The following is a 19,949-nucleotide window of genomic DNA, read 5'->3' on the forward strand; positions in this document are numbered from 1 at the left end:
TCTGATGTAAAAGGCAAACTTTTAAAAATACTAATAAAATGTCAAATTTCCTGGTACACATTATACTCACACATCATAAGAAATATCCCAAATGGTGGCAGGTCTAATACATAAACATTGATAAATAGTTTTACAAGGCTGTGTGCTTTCTCCACTTCTCTTCTCCCTATATACCAATGACTGCATCTCAAAGGATCCATCTGTTAAAATACTGAAGTTTGCAGATGATACAGCAGTGATTGGTCTCATTCGAGACAACGATGAATCTGCATACAGATGGGAGGTTGCAGAACTTGCCTCATAGTGTAACCGGAACAATCTGGAACTGAACACACTCAAAACTGTAGAAATGGTGGTAGACTTTAGGAGAAACTCTCCCATACTACTACTTCTTACAATACTAGACAACACAGTATCAACAGTAGAGACCTTCAAATTTCTAGGTTCTATCATATCCCTAGACCTAAAATGGACACCTAACATCAAAAATGTCATCAAAAAAGCATAACAAAGAATGTTCTTTCTGTGCCAATTCAGAAAGCTCAAACTGCCCAAGGAGCTGCTGATATAGTTCTACATAGGAATTATTGAGTCTGTCATCTGCATCTCTGTAACTGTCTACTTTGGTTCTGCAAGCCAACAAGACAGACTCAGGCTCCAGAGAGTAATTAGGACTGCAGAAAAAACAATTACTACCAACCTGCCTTCACTGAGGACCTGTATACTGCATGAGTCAAAAAGAGGGCTGTGAAAATGTTTACAGACCTCTCACATCCCAGACATAAGCTGTTTCAACTCCTACCCTCAAAACGATGGTATAGAGCACTGCACACCAGAACAAGGAGTTTTTCCCCAAACGCTATCACTCTGCTAAACAAATAATTCCCTCAACACTGTCCAACTATTTACAAAGACTATTACTATTAATCTTCTCATCACTCCTTATCACCCATCACCTCCCACTTGTGACTGTATGACTATAACTCTGTTCCTTTTATCCTTAAGATTTATATTAACTGTTTCCTAGTATGATTTGATTGCTTATTGTACCCTATGACTATTATTAAGTGTTGTACCTTATGATTCTTGACTCTTGATTAATGTATCTTTTCTTTTATGTACACTGAGGGCATTTGCACCAAGACAAATTCCTTGTGTGTCCAATCACACTTGGCCAATAAAGAATTCTATTCTATAATCATGAGAAGAAACAATATGCTGCTTATAGTATTGAAAAATGCAGGATAACGATAGTGTAGTCATGTGATTTAAAAATAATCATTCATCTGTATCCTACAAACTACTTACTATGTGCCATTAAATCAGATTCTTTTAGAAATTATTTTCACTGAAGTTTAAAAATACAATTTTTTAAAATAACTAATAATAATATAAGAAACTAATATAAACTAAGATAAATACAAAAAAAAAGTATAAAGAAGAAAAGAGGGAATGTGAAAGGAGGAAAATATGTAAAAGAACAAAAGATTGTATGTTTGTGTGTGTTTGTATTTTACTTTCCCCTTCATCAAGTACAATTTTAATCATATCACTTTCTATAAAATGTTGATCACATAATTCATCTTTTATCTATTAGTAAATAATAAATCCTCATCATTTAATCTTAATGAGCAAAAGACCATTGCAAACTACAAAAACAATATACATGCACACACACTTTTAATAGTAACACAGTTTCTTATTCTTTTCATTTACTTTATCCAATAGCTTAGAACTTTCTATGAAAATCTAAAAAAACCCTCTTCTTTCCATACCTTATCCTATATTTATAAACAAATCTTTAAAGCCTCATTTTTAAAGTTTCAAAAATAATTGTTTAAAATCTACCAAAAATAACAAAATGTTGAAATTGAATCCAATCAATGTCTCACAAATTAATTTCTTCTCATTTTCTATTCATCTGTCAGAATGATACCATAGCTTACCACTTTTTCTGAAGATACAACAAAAAACTTTCTTCCCCATATCTATAAAGAAATTTTAAAGCCTCATCATTCAGTCCATCACTCACTCTAAAAAAAAACATTAAGCTATAAGAAGAAAAATGTAATACATATTTCAACTATGGTTAAATAAGTCAACTTTATAATTTTTTCTTTGTACATTTAAAAGATATGATGTTTATTCTTTTTAAGTAATGTCCCCAAAATGTATTTCTTTTAATGTTCTATCTTTTGTCAGGAACTCCTTGAGAATCCATCCCTTTTTAAGTTCAAAATAAATAAAAAAAATTCAAGTCATTCTTCTGATCTAAAATTCAAACATCCAAGTCAATCTTATGAATTATTTGTGCATCCTTTTTAGCTATTAAGATTCATTTGTGAATCTTTGTCACTATTATTCTTGTACCCTGCCACTTTAAAATCCATATTTAAAGCAGTCTGATTCTCAGCTGAATCCTATTTTCAATTTTGAACCCATTTGATAGTAATAAAATGTTCTCAGTACATTGTTGCTAAATATCCTTGAATTCTGCCAAATCTTTCTCCATTCTATATTAGAATGTATTCTCCTTTAATTATAATCTTTAGTTCTTTCTTTCTTAGTTTTTTCACATTGTCTTTAGTAACTAGCATTCGTATCATGTTTTTTTTCTAATCCATCATATTTTCCCAGGAAAAGATTTCTTATACTTAAATTCAAAATCTTTGTATATTTTAACAGGATTTTAAACAAACCACAGAAATTAATTTTTATAACTATTTCATAATCTTATTTCCAGTCAATTTAGCTCCTTAGTCCATTTTAAAACTTTCTTAAATAAATGCTCTGTTCATCTTTTTGCTCTTTATTTCCAAACAAAAGGTTTTAATTTATACAAAACTTCCTTTCACCAAGGAGACCCCACCCAGTGTAATGAAACCTATCCTTCTAAAATTTCTTGTTTTATTTGAAGACGTTTCACTTCTCATCCAAAAAGTTCTGACTAAATAGTGGAGAATGGAAAGATTTATATTCCTTGCGGTTATCTGGTCATTAGCACTCTTTCTGAGAGTCAGGGTGGCCACTTGAAGGTTTATCTGTGACCTCCGATAAAGAGATTTTCAGGAGACAATTTAGCACATTTATGCCTAATTCTGTGGCGTGTCTAATAAAATGATTTTTGAAATCCACTTTCAGCTTAATTTTGTTGTATTAGAAATAAGTATTCTCAGGAGTTTTCTCCAATACCAAATTTCAAAAGGTATCAATAGTCTTCCTATCCTGTTTTTTGAAACTTTTGTGCCATAGCAGGTCATAGGGAATACTACGGTTTGCATACTTCTGATCTTTAGGTATAGACACACTGAGGAGCTTAAACAGCTTCGAAGGCTTTATGGCTTCTCTACAAGAGCTAGCCTACAACTTATTTATTGACTGCTGATTCCTTTACTGTTGAGGTTAATCCTAAAAAGCAAAAGCTATCCACAACTTTAATAGCTTCATTGTCAGCTCTACTTGCTATTATTAGTTTCAGCTACTTTATGTTCAATTTTTGCCCCATTTTTTCACTATGCTCTTTGATTTTTAGTACTAGGGCTTGCAGATACTTTGCATTTTGGCTATCAGGGTAGCGTCATCAGCATAATTCAGATTATGCATCTTTCTTCCTTCAGTTTTAAAACCATATTCATTTCTTCCAATCTAGCTTCCCTTAATGTATATTCAGCATATAAATTGAATAAAAAGGATAGAGTATGCAGGCTTATCAAACTCTTTTGCTAATCTGGAGCCAGTCTGTTTCTCCATGTTCTGTATCTATAGTAAGTTTCTCATGAACACTCTGAGGTGTTCTGAAATTCCCATTTTGCTGAGCACTTTCTACACTTTGATATTATCAACATAATTAAAAGCTTTTTTATAATCAATGAAGCACATAGTGGTTTCTTTTTAGTATACTTTGACTGTCTCAATTATCTAGCATACATCAGCAATAATGTCTTTTGTTCTTCAGCCTTTTCTAAAGTTAGCTTGAATATCTGGCATCTATTTTTCCATGAAAGGCTCTAATCTGGCTATTTTGCAAGCATGTAAAATTAAGCATATAGTGTTCCCAGTGTTAATTTTTTGGTATTGGAATGTAGACTGACTTCTTTAGGTTGTCATTGTATTGTTTATTGTAGTTTCTGAAACCAAGACTTACGTAACCAAGGAAAAAATAAGTTAGAACACTATCGCCATTAAGTTCCCCCAAGAGTTGCCTTCCTCTCCTTATAGAGTTGCTGCTCCTAATGTGTTGGGATTTTAACTCTTCCCCACTATAAAATAACCACCACTAATGTGAAGGAATCAGATTTGATTTCCTTACAAGTGAATCATTAGAGAAACATTTTATATTCTTCTAATATACTATGGTTGAGTCTGTGCAGGGAGCAGGATTAGAAGGCCAGGACTAATTTGAGCTAGAAGAGATTACAAAAGATAAACAAGACTGCTTACAACTTATTCAAACTGCACACAATTCATGAAGAAATTTGTTGTTTCAGGAACCTTAGTTATGTCTCAGAACACAGGAACACTGCCTTGTGAACCAGAACAAAAATATTATCAACATCGCAATAGCTGGTTTAGAATGGAAAGAAACTATGCATTATGGTTTCAGAGCCATGACTTTACTCAGTTCCAAAATGTATTTTGTGAACATAGTATTTCATTTAGCTATTAATGGCTTAGCAATAATTTATTAGTAAAGAATATAGAACTGAAGGACGGAAATGGAAATCAGTGAACACAGAATTATAGGCCTGGAAGAGATATTGGCTGCCTTCTAGTTCAATCCCCTGCCCAAGACAGAAATCCTTACTTTGTCCCTGACAAATGGATGTACGATCTTCTTAAAAGTGTCCAGCAATGGAGCATCCACAATTTTGGGAGGCAAGTTGTTTTCCTTAGTTCCAAGTATGACTTTCTTTTACCCATTTCTTCTTGTCCTACCCTCAGATGCTTTGAAGAATACATCAATCCCTTCATCTCTTGACAGCCACTCGAGTACATGGACAGTTATCATGTCTTTGATAGCCTAGACTAGTGGTTCCCAAAGTGGGGGTACTGCCCCCTGGGAGGCAGTAGGATGCCTTAGGGAGACGCTAAGAGGCAAGGGGGCTGGCAGGGGGGCACTAAGAGGTGGCAGGGGGTGTTCGAGGCGCCGGCCTTGCAGGTTCACCCATTGTCTAGCATCACTCCGGAGCCAGCGCCTCCAATACGGAAGCAGTGGCACGTTACATGCCACCGTAGCCGCGTTCGACGCACCCCCCGCCACCTCTTAGCGCCCCTCTGCTGGTCCACTTGGGGATGCTAAGAGGCGGCAGGGGGGCGTTCGAGGCGCCAGCCCTGCAGGTTCACCCAGTGACTGTTGTAACGCTCCGGAGCCGGCGCCTCCAATGCGGAAGTGGTGGCACATTATGTGCCACCACGGCCACGTTCGATGTGCCACCTCCCTGCCACCTCTTAGTGTCCCCAAGGGTAGAGGGGTGCTAAGAGACAGCAGGGGCATTCGAGGCGCTGGCTGGCCCTGCAGGTTCACCCATTGAGGTTCTGGCTCCGGAGTCGATGTTTCCCAATGTGCCTGCAGGGGCGGCACCTCGAACACAGTGGCAGTGGCACGGCTTTGCTCTACTTTTCCAACGCTGCACCACTGCCTGCCCTAGGCTTCCTCAACCCTGTCCTGTACTGGCTCCAGGAAGCAGGGAACAGCACCGCCCTCTACGATGTGAGTGCCCTGGGAGAGGGGGGTCGCTTGGGAGGCTGATCCCTGGTGCGAGGGGCAGCCTGTGAACTTGCTGTCAGGCACGGCAACTACAAAGAGGGGCAGGCTTGGTTGAGCAGGATCCTGGATATTGGGCATGTGGTCAAAGCCTTCCTACCTATCTACCAATCTATCTATCCATCCATCCATCCATCCAATAGGTCTGTCTATCTGTCTAACTTTCTGTTTGTCTACCTACCGACCTACCTACCTATCCATCCATCCATCCATCCATCAATACATACATACATATACATACATACATCTAACTATCAATCTACCTACCTATCTACCTACCTACATATCCATCCATCCATCAATCCATCTATCTTCCTACCTACCTACCTACCCATCCATCCATCCATCCAAAAGGTTTGTCTGTCTTTCTGCCTGTTTGCCTGCCTGCCTGCCTATCTACCTACCTACCAATATATATACCTACCTACCAATATATTTACCTACCTACCTACCTATCTGTCTGTCTCTCTTTCTCTATCTATTCATCCATCCATCCATGTTTGAGGTGCCAGCTCCACAGGCACATCAGGAAAGTAGGGCAAAGCCAGTCTGGGAGAGAGGGACGGAGGGAGGGAGGGAGAGAGAGAGAGAGAGAGAAAGAGAGAGACCTGATGTACCAGATTGAAATGAGGCCTAGTTTAGACCGGCCCTTTTCCACATTGAAACATCTTTGCCAGCACATTGAAACATCTTTGACTTCTATTAAAGGTTTTGCGGACGAAACATGGTCAAGACTATCAGGAAGCTCTCAAATTTTGTTGAGGCTTTAAACAGGATCCATTGGACCAGACCTCCACCCTAAAAAATTACTTTTCCCCAATGAATTATAGTGCCAATTCTGAAGAAGGCAAAACCAAAATGTACTGGTAATTACAAGGAGAATACACACACACACTCCCCTCTAACCCTACTGGAGCAGGTGATTGGACGAGAATAGATATTTCATTATCTTCCTTCTCCCTCCCTCCCTCCCTCCCTCCTTCTTTATTTCTTTTTCTTTCTGTCCCTTCCTTCCATCCCCCCCTCTTTTTGTCCCTTTTTCTTTCTTTCCCTTTTCTCTTTCTTTTCTTCCTTCTCTCTTTCTCTCTCTCTTTCTTTTCTTTCTCTCTCTTTCCCTCTCTCAGGCTCACCCCATTGACTTGGTGCACTGCTCTGCTCAGACTTGCTTGGGCAGGTCCCTCTGGTGCAGCGGGCTCAATGGAGTGGACCTGCGGGGCCAGCACCTAGAACGTGGCAGTGCCGGCACATTTGAAAAGTAGAGCAAAGCCAGAGGTCAGTTATTTTTGCTGCAAAGAATAACAAAAGCTTTTGGGCTGTGCACAAGAAGGGACACACATGTCAATGCAATTCAGCAACATAAAATAAAGAAATACAAATAAAACAAATCAACAAGAATGAGCAAAGCATCTCTGATTAGATTCTATTCACTACTAGAATCTAATCAGAGATGCTTTGCTGATTCTAGTCCAATGACCTGCTCCAGCAGGGTTAGAAGGGAGTATTTGTATATGTGTGTGTGCATGGCTGTCAAAATTCCAAAAACAGGTCAAGTAGCTCTGGGGAGGCCAGTCATAAATTAGAACACTTGCTAAACAACCAGACATTTAGTGAGGACCCCTTGTATTTGGTTTACCAGTGACCTGGCCACACCCACCCAGTCACATGCCCACCAAACCACACCTACCCAGTCATGTGACCACCATGCCACGCCCACCCAGTCACATGGCCAGCAAGCCACACCCTCAAATTAGGCCACACCCATAGATATTTGAATCCCACCCCTGGGGTGGGAGGCACCGAAGATGAATTTATAGCACCAAGGGGGCAGTGGACTGAAAAAGTTTGGGAACCACTGGCCTAGACATTCCTAGCTCCTTTAAGCATTCATCATAAGGTTTAGACCATTATCATCTTTGTTACTCTTCTCTGCATTCTTTCTAGGACCGCAACATGTAGCATGTTGTATCATGAGGGTCAGAACTGAATGCAGTATTCTAAATATGGCTTTACTAATGCAGGATAGAGTGATACTATCACTTCTTGCAGATGCATGTTGATTTCCTTACAAATCAGAACATTTCTAAAACCCATGTTAAGGAAAGCTTTCAGACAAAAAAAAAATCACAAGAAGCAGATTTGGCTATGTTGGAAGAAAAACTATGGTCTCATTTAAAATTTTACCTATTATACTTGAAACTGACTATTAAATCAGAAGGTATGTCATTCAGTGACATTGTTATGCAAATGACATAAAATGATGCAAACACAATCAGAGCCCAGCTGCTATATCTAAACTCTGTTATATCAAAGTCCAATGAATCAAATTTTATTATATTTTAAACCATAACAGCTATGAACTATTTAAGGATACCTCAGGAATGCTGTAGAGATGAGATGATGAAAATTTATGAGCAAAAAGTAGTTGCTTATATCATGAAAGGATCCTTTTAAATATTTACATTGCTCGCCACGGTTCATCTGTCAATTTCATAGTTCCAGCATTCCAGCCTTTATCCCTCATCCCAAAATACTGGATGTCAACCAATCAAACTTTGTGTTTGTATTTATATGTTCAAATTTACATCCCAGCTTTCTTTCAGGATCTCAGAGAAGCACTTTTTGCACTATTACTTATCTCTGGCAAAAGCCTTCTAATATAAGTGGATTCATGACTGACACTTTTTCTGTAGCTGCTTAATTTTTGCTAATTATGGAAAGTTCTCTTGAGAAGCTCAGGGGTCAGAATATGTCACCTTTTCCTCACCACCCCCCTTTATCTTCACAACAAGTATCCTGTCCTGGAAGCTGGAAACAAATCTGAGTTAGTTCATCTTGGTTCGGACATAATAAAATTTGAATATGTGAACCTGGTAAGTGAATGACCCAGAGAACTTCTGGGTTGACTGAAAGTGGCTTTCCAAGTTGTCTTCGGATTCGTATTTGAATACTTTGCCAGCACACCACGATGCCTCTGAGTTACGGGGGCATCCTATAACTCAGAGGTCTCTATAACTCTATAGTTATACAGAGGACTCTCTATAATTTAGAGGTCGCTTTCAGTGGTAATAAACCGGTCTTTGGATCTCTCTTGCTCGCACATTAGCAGCCCAATTCTTCCCGCGGGCTCCCCACGTGCGTCCCTCACCTTTATTCTTCCCCATGCTTTCAATACTCGCTGTATACCCGCATGTAGTTGGTAACACGGCAGCAGCAGAAAGGTGCTGTTTGCTGGCTTTCTGCGGGCCCGGCACTGAGCGTCCCCGTCCCCAGCATCGCGCCTGGCAAGGCACGGTGCTGCCCCACAGCAAGTCCGACGTCACGGGAAGCTTTTTGACATCACGACTCCGGGATTGTCTCCCAGGCCTTGCCACAGCCGCCGCCCTCCTCACGGTGGACCCGCAACCCCTGTGGCGAGCCCTCCAAAGACTGCATCTGCTTGTTTGTCTCCTGGGGGAATGTGCACATATTTCCCTTCATTAGCCTCCTTCCCAGCGCCTCTAGGACTGGCTGTTGGACAAGGAGGGTGGAAAAGCCAGAAGGCGTGTTGACTAACTGGGTGCGAAGCAGGGCTGAGAGTCTATTTTCAGAAGCTGCCATTGAGCTTGCATTCAGCCAGATCCCCACAAGCCTTGCTCGAAGGCAGAGAATGGTGCCTTTGAATGCCTTCAGTAACTTGGATTTGTACTTTTTGAGGGGTGGGAGGCTGGGGAATAACGCCTTGTACTTTTGCAGCGGTTCAATAGATTAGTATTTTTCATTCAAGGTAACAAAACTTGTGATAAAAAAGAATGCTAAGGGATTATGCAGGCTACAGGAATCAGTGGGCAAAAAGTTATACCGTGGGTAGGATACTTTTGGGAGAGGATCATATGAACCTTTGGCCTTCAGATCCCGGGGAGTCTTAAAAGGATGGTCCTTTGATCTTGAGGAAAGGATTGTTTTCTTTCTTTCTTTCTTTCTTTCTTTCTTTCTTTCTTTCTTTCTTTTTTTCTTTCTCTCCCTCCCTCTCTTTCTTTTATAACTTTTATTAATTACACAGTAAAATATTGGATACAGTGCAACTGTCCTGGCATCATCCTTGCCTTACATACTAAAGTATAGCTTAACTAGTATATACATTTATAAAGACAGCATAACATCTTCTGTACTGCTAGTTTCACATCTTTGTCTTATCCATTATATTCAGTTGAGATTACATACATAACCTTGGCTGTCCATCTACGAATCCTAGTTATTTTTTATTCTGGGTCCCTCCTTTCCATTCCCACCATTGGTAAAATTTATTCCACATCTCATTATATTCTGTCTCACCTTTATTTTTCAATTCCAACATCAGTCTATCCATTTCTGCGCAAATCAGTATTTTCTTTATCGCATCATCTTTCTCTATTTTTCCATTGTTGAGCAAAAACCATTCTTGCTGCCATTATAATATGTAGTATTAGCTAGGTCATCTCTTTACTATATCTCTCTTTTGTGATTCCTAATAAAAATAGTTCTGGTTTGAATTCTACTTTTTGTCCAATCATCCCTTCCAACCATGTCTGAATCTTTCAACAAAACTTCCTTGTTTTTTTACATGGCCACCACATATGATAATACATGCCTGATTCTTGATTACATTTCCAACAAATTGGTGATAGATTTCTAAACATATTTGCCAGCCTTGCTGGAGAAAGGTGCCACCTATAAAACATCTTGTATATGTTTTCTTTGTACGATATGGCCAGCGCAGGGGTGAAATTCAAAAATTTCCCCTACTGGCTCTGTGGGCGTGGCTTGGTGGGACTTAGGAAGAAGAAAAAAAGGAAGAATGTGGGTGGGCGGTGGCAGGGCCAACCAATTCAAATTGTTTCTACCACCTCTCCAAACCGATTCAAATTATCCCTACCACCTCTTCCAAGATGGTGCAAGGTGGCTGAATTTCACCCCTGGGCCAGTGTTATTTTCCTATTTCTTTCCCATAATTCTGGCGATTTTTCCAATTCAATATTATACCCAAAGTTTTTGGCCCATACCACCATTGACTTGTTCTTCCTCCATCTTATAATCCAATAAAAATATACATTTTCTTCATCTGTCCCCAATAAAATTTTATCTGATGTCATTGGTTCTCTATTAATTCCTCACTCTTTCATATCTTTCAAGTAACGTAATTGAATTTGTAAATATGACCACCACTCCAATTCTGCCCCTTGTTCTTTTAGTTCTTGTCTAGATTTCAATTCCCCTATTTCATTTATTATATCCTTGTACATGACAATTTTTCTCTGATTAATGAGATTTGGGTGTACCAGCGCTTCTAAGGTGGATAACCACACTGGAATTTCCATGTAGTTCTGCTGTTTAACTTTGTTCAATACCACAAATAGAGCCTGTCTTATATGTTGTCTTTGAAAGTATTGATGTGCTCCATGTCTTCCGTACCTCAGGACTGCATGCCACCCTAGGTGTAAATCATGGCCCTCTAACATTAGTAGTCTCTTATGCTTTAAATTTATCCATTCTTTCACCCAGGAAGCATTGCTGCTTGATAATATAATTCCCAATCGGGCAAACTGAACCCTCCTGTTTCTTTTGTTTCTTGCAGTAGTTTTAGTTTGATCCTTGATTTCTTTCTTTGCCATATAAAGTTCAATGTTATTTTATTCAAATTTCTGAAATATTTTTTATCTAATTTTATAGGTATGTTTTGAAACAGAAAGAGTAGTTTTGGTAGAATATTCATCTTAAAAAGATTATGTCGGGTGGGATTCAACCGGTGTTACAATTGGTTCAGCAAGAGTGCATTTTGCATGCACGCATGCAGTGTGCATCATTTGCAAAAAATCATCAGCTGTGCTGCCTGGACAGCTGACAAGCACTGTGCACGGGTGCACAGCATTTGAAAATCTTCTTCTTTCCTGCTTTTTCAACCTCAGCTGTGCAGTGCAAAGCAGCTAAGGTTGAAAAAGCAGGAAATAAAGGACAGCCAAGAGCCTGGGTAGGCAGGTAGACCAAACAGATGATCAGAAGGTCATCACAACAAACCAGTTTGGTGTCAGCTGCTCTTCAGAGCTACCAGTTCTATAGAACTGGGCCGAATCTGTAGCATCCCACCCCTGAATTAAGTCCCTTTTCAAAAGCAGACTGGGAGCCCTGCTTGGTTGAATGTCTGTTTCCTGGGAATCACTTCAGGCTCCTCTCCCTCAGCAAAACGAGCAGACTACATTATACCTTACCCTTGGTCTTATTTTGCTAAAAAGAAATATAATTTCATGTGAAAAGGGAAAGAATATTGAAGACTAATTCAATTTTTAAAAGATATAAGAAATATAAGGAAGAAAAAGGGGGAAAGAAACTACAAGCAATAAAAATTCAAATTTTATAATTTCTGAATAATTAATAGACTTTAAGTATGATATTACTGCTAATTAGCATATTACTAATATACAGAATGTGATTGATTCAATTCGAATTGATAAAAAGAATAAGAAAAACTATAAATAATAAAGAGTACACTTAAAATAACTGTAAATCACATTTAAATTATATATCAGACTAAAATATAGACTCTAAAGTTCACATCTTTGTCACTATGTTCCACCCAGACTGTGGCTTCCTGAGGTACATTCAAATTCCACATGAGAATAACAATCTGAGATTTTCATTATACCAGAGGTGGTATTCAGCAGGTTCTGACCAGTTCTGGAGAACCGGTAGTAGAAATTTTGAGTAGCTTGGAGAACCAGAAAACACTACTCTGACTGGAGATTTTACAGTATCCTTCCCCTGCCATGCCCACTAAGCTACGCCCACAGAACCAGTAGTAAAAAAATTTGAATCCCACCACTGCATTATACTATGGACATTTTAAAGTTTGATATGGTCACCCTAGTTCAAACCTTTTCTATAATCAATGAGGCAGATATGGGAGGGTTTTTTTTTAAAGTATCCAGTATGCAATCAGTATGCATCCATCAGCAATAATCTCTTGTATCTCACCTGTTTAAAAATAATCTTGAACATCTAACCTCTCCCCTTTCAAGTGTAATATCTTTTTCCACATCTGATTTTCATTGGATGATCCTGACCTTTATTTTTGCTAGCCCATGGAAAGTAAGGATATTGCACAATATTTTGTATGGTTTATTTTCTTTTCTTTGCTACTAGAGTATAGGCACATGTGTTGTTCTAGCATAGTTTGGTTAGAACCTCCTTCTATGGTTGCTTGCTATATTTCTATAAGCATTTCATTAGTTTCTGCAGCCTTCCCACTTGTTAATGCCAGACAACCATGACCACAGAGAAGGCACAACTTCCTTAGTCCCAAAAGATTACATTTAATCAATGTGCTCTAGAGCATACTCATTCTTTTCTACTTTCATTGTTAATGTCTTTACTAGATATCGCTGCAACACTTTTTCTTGCCTCTTCTAACAGCCATCTTAAATTCCTCGTAATTTCCTTCCTAAGACCCTTCTTTGCTTTGGCTTCTCTTCATGGAAATTTTCATTGTTTTGTTCTGTTGTTTTACTCTACTTCTTGATCTTGGCAATCTCTATTCCCATTTATCCTTAACATCTTCTATTATTTAATTCCACAGTTCCTCTGATTCCCTAACAATAGAATTCAAGATTTCAAAGCAGTTTCTAATATTTTCTCTGAAAATAGTGGGCTTACAGTATGTTCAATATGATATCATATAAAGTTTTGGTTTTGTGTTTACTTTGGTTTGGAACTTCCGTAGGAATTGTTGTAATCTAATTCAATGACAGCCCTTGTATCCTCTTTTTAATGATTGGAGCAAAAATTGAATATTTGTAATATGAATGAATTGTTTTATTTGGTTATTGTATTGTAGCCAAATACTGCTCTTTCTATACTTCTCAATAGCAATGCCATTCCCTGTTTTCAAGTTTTGGTCTGTGGCAGTATGATCTCTTGTCCAATTCTAGTCCATTTCAATTTGTTAATACCAAACTTGCCAATGTTACATAGCCTATTTATTTCATTTTGTGTTGTGTCAACTTTTCCCTGGTTTGTGCTTATGGTCCCTGTTTCCACTGCAATTGTCTTTCAAGCTTCAGATTTTATTTTTCCTGCATAGCACCAGCAACAAAATGTTCCAAGTTTTTTTAATTTAGTCATGTCATAAACACTATTAATAAGCTGAAAGATCCTCAGCAGTGTGTAGAATGCCATCTAGCCTGAGAGATCCATTATCCATCACTACATCATAAGTATCGTGCTGTTTTTCTAGTAAATAAAGGAATTGTCCTTTCCCACACAATGTGAAATAATTCCTTTGCTACTGTCACTCAAGCGAACATCCAACTCCAACATCTTTTTGTATCATTGCTTTAGCTTCTTGGGTGATCATAGCTGATCTTGTTAGAACTAAATCCTATGAGTGTACACTTCTGGGATATTCTGTCCTAGGAACGCTCATATCCATCATGATGAGCCAGAGTAGTAATAGTTGAGAGGGGCATTCAGAGAATGTATTACATATTTCATATGATTTTTACCTCTTTGCCAGTGCATTCAAGACAGTTCAAAATCTTAAATTACTGAAAGTTTTAAAAAAGAAATAACAGACTTTTTTTTTTCCTATGGGCTGAAGATGTCTTCTGCAGCCATCTGCTACCACTTTCTAGCTTCAGGCTAAATGGAAACCTGTGCATGTATATTTGTCTGTGAACTGGCCCTCTCAATTTAGACATTAGTATTGGTATTGGTTAAGTGTTTCATTGTGACATCATTCACATTATAAGGTTATTATAAATGTTAATTTGACATTTAGTTTGAACTGTCATAAACAAACAGAAACTAATACACTTTAACTATCCGACATCACAACAATCAAATCGCTTAGATAAAACCTTGAAAAAAATGGATTATAAAATTATTTTCTCTGTTATTTTTGCTGCTGTGTAATTATTACTAATTTTTACACTTTTAAATATATATTTAATAAACTATATTTTGGTAGGGAAAATTTTTCTATCTCAAGGAAAAAAGCAACTCTGGAAGAAATGGATTATTTAAGTAAACTCTTCACCCTGCAAGGAGGAAATGGGGTGTGGGTGGGGAGATGGGCCAGGTATAGAACACTGTATGACAGAACTTTATCTGAATGAGAAGGCAGTAACCAGTGATCATCTCTTTCTGCCTCTTTCTCTCTCCCCCCCCCCGCCAAGTTCACTTAGCAACCATCTCACTGGAATCAATTTCAGTCACTAAACAAGGACTACCTCTATTTAGTAGTCCTGCCTCCAATTTTCTCTATAACAATCCTTTGAAGTGCATGGAAAAGAATCTTCCTCTTTGAAAAATCAGATCAGTTTTGTTTACATCAAAATAATATTTTTTTAGTATTTATGTTTAAATACTAAAAGATGAGGCAACACAAACTGAAGAAATTCATCTATATTTGTGCTCTTGGGGAGTGGTAAGACTAGGGAATGGAATATTGTAAATTGGAGATGGCTCTGCAAAAAGTGGAGTGCAAAAAAAATGCAAAAGTGGAGCTGGCAACCGTGGCAAAGATCAAAAGACTGGTAGACTAACTCCCTGGGATATCTTTGGAGAGCTCAGGAAAGCATCCACATGTGCTCAGATGTCTACTCATAAGGAGACTGCAACACAATGGTTTTCTATCTGTTTGACTACCAGGAGATGACAGAATCATCCATCTGGTTGCAAATACAGTGGAGATTTTTAAAGGACACAAAATTTCCAAACCTTACTTTCTAATTTTCAGAAATTCTCTATTAATTATTTTTAAACTATTAGAGAATTTCAGGATGGCAGGTTTGAAAAGTCTTTAGCAGATGATTTTAAAGAAAATGTAATTACAAGCTTAGGAAATTGAAATAAATAACAAAAAGCTAAATAAGTTTTTTGATTTGAGAAAGTTATAAATGGATTACAAATGGGAATACTGACTCTTACTCTTATATTTGAAATTAACTATAAAAATAAAGAAGTTGTCATGGGAAATAGAATTATTTTGCTTTTCCTTGCAATTGCAAGTCATAACAAAAGGTAAATGATGATTTCAGAAACTGAACACTAGAGGGAACTAAAGTTTAAGTTGAAGAAAAGACTATAAGCCTGGTGTTAACACTAGAATTTACAGAATGATAGTACATATAACATTAGAAATATTAAAGGAGATCTCTGAAGAATAGAGCCAGAAGTTAGCAATTATAAGATCAACACCAGTAGTAATGATTTCTACATTTATTGATACACTATGTCTAAAAATGAAGTATTAACATATCTGGAACAAATTTATCTAATAAGATTACAAATGACAGGACAAGAGAATGGTTTGGAAAAGGATGTTGTACTAGATAAACAAAAGAAAGTGGGCAAAGTTTTAAAAATTAAAAAAGGGAAATACAAATGATAAACCAACAAAATGACCTGGAAAAAATGTTTTCTTATTGGATTTACAAAAGAAGCTTGTTAAAGCCTTGAGGAAAGCTGCATTGATATTGTCACTACCACCAGAAAAGTACGGGTGTTTTCTAACAACAAGCCCTGGATAAATAGAGTGTCTTTTATTAAGAGCTAGAAATGCTGCTTCCCATTCTGGTGATGCACTACAGTACAGTGAGGCAAGAGCTAAATTAAAAAAGGGCATCAGGGACACTAAAACTACTTACAGACAGAGGACTGAACATCATTTTGAGAGCTCGGACTTTTGTCAGGTATGGCAAAATCTGTAACAAATTATGGGGCAGAGCAACAAAAATAGTTTTTCTAGCAGTAGTGATTCTTTGGCTGAGCAGCTAAATCAATTCTTCAGCCATTTTGAGGTGGAAACAGCAATGACCATCATTCCAGCATCTACCACTGATAGTATACCACTAACACCTACAACCAGCAAGCTCAGAGAATAAACCACCACCAACAGTGTTACAAGTAACAGGAAGGAATGTAAAGTTAGTTTCCATGGTCAAGGTTAAAGGAAGATACTTTCTTGCAATATTCTGGCAACCTTTTATGGATTTTTTGCTGAAACCAACACTAAAAAGTGGGTGTTTTCTGGATTGATCCATCTCTCATCTATCTATCTATCTATCTATCTATCTATCTATCTATCTATCTATCTATCTATCTATCTATCTATCTCTTATCGATAAGGAATGGAATAGTGAATGAAGAGATATCTTTTAAAAAGTTAAGAGTTATTAAATTTATTTATATCTATTGAGATGAAAATTGGAAAGTACTTATTTATATATTTTTCTTTATTATATTCTCTATTTTCTTTTTCTTTGCCTTAATTTTCTTTGCATTTTATTCTTTCTTTTGATTCTCCTTTTCTCTAAGTTTAGTTTGTATTACTTTTTATTATTTTAATCAAAATTCTTATTAAAATGTTATTTGAGGGGGAGTAAGACCAAATACCACAACTGAAGGTTAAAATGGAAAGAAAATTATTATCTAAGCTTAATTGTTTTTTCCTTAAAATTCTTTTATATATTATAGTGTGCCTAATTTTGTATGGAATGTCTTGTCTATATTTCAAAAATATTAATGTTAAATTCACAACTCATGTTTAGTTTTAGGGCTTTTCTTTGTCCTATTATTTTCCTTCAATTAATAGCAGCTTATGAGACCAATGCTATAATTTGGAAATCTAACAGTAGATGCTAATGAATCCTTTGACTTCCTGCAATTTTTTACCCAAATTGTTTTTTTCTCTAATGTGCTTTTAAAAACATTTAAAAAAAATTTTTTTTTTAAATGATGCGTTTCTATTGAGATGTATTAAAACAGGACTATGGCCTAAGTTACTGCCAATAAGAACCAAACCCCATGAAAGTCACAAAAACTTCATTCTTTTTGTCTGGAAGCATTTGCCAAATCTGTGTACATATTTTCTGTAGCCTGCCAAACCAGAATCTGTTCCTTCCTTAAAACCAAGGACTTGCAAGAATTAAAAACATATTGAATGACATATTCTATTCTATATGGAACTGCATAAAACCAGCAGCTCTGTTACGGCTCATGGGAGCCTTAGATCTCAGTTCGGAATTGCAGTGTTGTATCTGCCATTTTCTTCTTATAGTTCTCATCAAATGCCTCATTCTGAGCCACTGTAAAGTGATTCTTCCAGTCTCCACAAATTCCTAAAATGCACAATAATAGAAATGAAACACACATAGATAATAAAACATATACTATATATAGTGAAATATTGCCTCTGTTCCAACATTATCAGCTGAAATGAGGGATAAAAGAATAGCAATTCTCTAAAAAATGACTTTGTTTCGAAATTAAGGAAATGATCAGAGAAGTTGTACAGTGTCTTACCCTTGCGCATGAATGGAGAGATACTATGATCCATTACAGCAGCTGGAGCCATCCTGTAGTTTGTCATAGGATTGTCCTTCATCACATCAAAAGATGTATGATAAACAATATTATCTACAACTGATTCATCAAGATTCTTTCCCAAGAAATGTATGATTTTCTTAATCTCACGCTTTGGATCCTATGGAAAATAATATTAAAACTGTATTCATGTTGATGCACATTACCTTTCATAAAATTTTGCCGTACACATGAAAGTTCTTAGAGGATAAAATAAACATACAGGAAATGTTTGACTTAGAAATACAATTTGGCCAGGAATCTGTTGTTAACTCAGGTGCTTGGCTCCCTCTCATTTCTGGGGGCTGGATGAATGAGGCTTCTGAATTATTTCAGTTCTGTGCCTGCTTGGATTTCAGCAATCCAAGTGGACACAAAACTGAAATCCTTACACACACAGCTCTTTCAACTTACAACAGTTCAATTAATGACCGTTCAAAGTTAAAATGGCATTGAAAAAAGTGACTTATGACCATTTTTCACACTTATGACCATTTCAGCATGCAGGTCACATGATTAAAAGTCAACTGACTCATATTTATGATGGTCGCAGTGTCCCAGGGTCACGTGATCCATTTTTGCGACTTTCTGACATGCAAAGTCAGTGGGAAAGCCAGATTCACTTAACAACTATGTTATTAACAAATGCAATGATTCACTTAACAATTGTGGCAAGAAAAGTCGTAAAATAGGCAAACTCACTTAACAAATGTTTTACTAGGCAACTTAAATTTTGGGCTCACTTGTGTTCTTAATTTGACTACCTGTATTTCAGCTCTGTGGCCACTTGGACTGCCAAAATCTAAGCAGGATCCTTCTGCAGGCAATTCATTCACCCAGCCTCAAGACAAGAGGGAGTACTTCCGGAAGGTGGAAGCAGCTAACAACTTTTCTGGCCAGATTCCCCGATGACTTGCTTGCAGGAAACAGCAGAGAAGATTGAAATTATAATCACATGATTGCAGGGTATTTGGCAACTGGTCTTAAGTGCAAACAGGTTCACAAGCATCCAGATTGCAATTATGTGACTATGGTGGGATGGGGGTGGAATGTTTTATGACAAAAGTGCTTACAGGTCACAAAGCACCTTTTCTGAGGCCACTGTTTATTTGAACCATTGTTAAGCAAATGGTTATAAATCAATGATTTAATCCTTTGTACTAGAGTAAAGGGTTCCAATACCTGACTCAAAAAAAGTTTCTTAAAATATTACACATAAAATAGTTTAACTTTTTTCTTCTATGCCATTTCTGCCCTAATATTCTATGTGAGGTCCACATGTCCCTGTCCCTACTGGGCTTCAGGAAGCATTAGACTTGGCTCTAAGCTTTATGTATGGTTCTGATAAGCAATAGCAGTGGTTTAATAATCTGATTCCTCCCACATGGTTGCTTTTTAAAAGGTTTTCAAATTGTTTTAACTCTCTGTAAACTGCCCAGAGTTATCAACAAGTAGGCTCCCTTAAAACATTGATTAAATAAATAAATCTATCACAACCCATCCAATCATATAATCAATAGTGAGATGGGCTGCATATACATTTAATAAATAAATAATCATTGATAAAATATTTGAAAAGTATTCTTATTCTATTACCTCTTTCATGTCTTCATAAAACAAGTACAATATGACGTGATCATTTCTCTTATCCCACCAGTTTTTCACATGATCATACCAGGAGCCAAAGATCATTGCTTATAAAAAAAGAGAGAGAAGCAGTTATAAGTTTAAAGATTTCATAGGAACTATGAAACCAGTGTTTTAAATCACAAGTACGCTAGAAATATTTAGGCAACTAACATGCTTCTTAGCC

At 37.2% G+C, this 19,949-nt stretch overlaps 2 protein-coding genes across 3 annotated transcripts in view; both read right to left on the reverse strand.

Moving 5' to 3' along the window:
* The window catches only part of LOC113448802 (uncharacterized), a 17,956-nt gene extending 8,595 nt beyond the window's left edge, over positions 1-9,361 (reverse strand). Inside the window, 2 exon segments of the mRNA XM_087917182.1 lie at positions 8,863-9,058; positions 9,105-9,361. Coding sequence (XP_087773308.1) covers positions 8,863-9,058; positions 9,105-9,361 — 453 coding nt within the window.
* A 6,615-nt stretch (positions 9,362-15,976) lies between these two features.
* The window catches only part of SULT1B1 (sulfotransferase family 1B member 1), an 83,050-nt gene continuing 79,077 nt past the window's right edge, over positions 15,977-19,949 (reverse strand). For both annotated transcript variants that reach the window (XM_087917688.1, XM_026719587.2), the window contains 3 exons: positions 19,733-19,830; positions 18,077-18,257; positions 15,977-17,892 (listed from right to left, as the gene is read on the reverse strand). In XM_087917688.1, coding sequence (XP_087773814.1) covers positions 17,780-17,892; positions 18,077-18,257; positions 19,733-19,830 — 392 coding nt within the window. In that variant the 3' untranslated portion in view covers positions 15,977-17,779. The remainder of the gene's footprint in view (positions 17,893-18,076; positions 18,258-19,732; positions 19,831-19,949) is intronic.

This window comes from Pseudonaja textilis, chromosome Z (assembly GCF_049901715.1).
Source record: "Pseudonaja textilis isolate UNSWEBS1 chromosome Z, rPseTex1.2, whole genome shotgun sequence".
NCBI classification, from domain to species: Eukaryota; Metazoa; Chordata; class Lepidosauria; order Squamata; family Elapidae; genus Pseudonaja; species Pseudonaja textilis.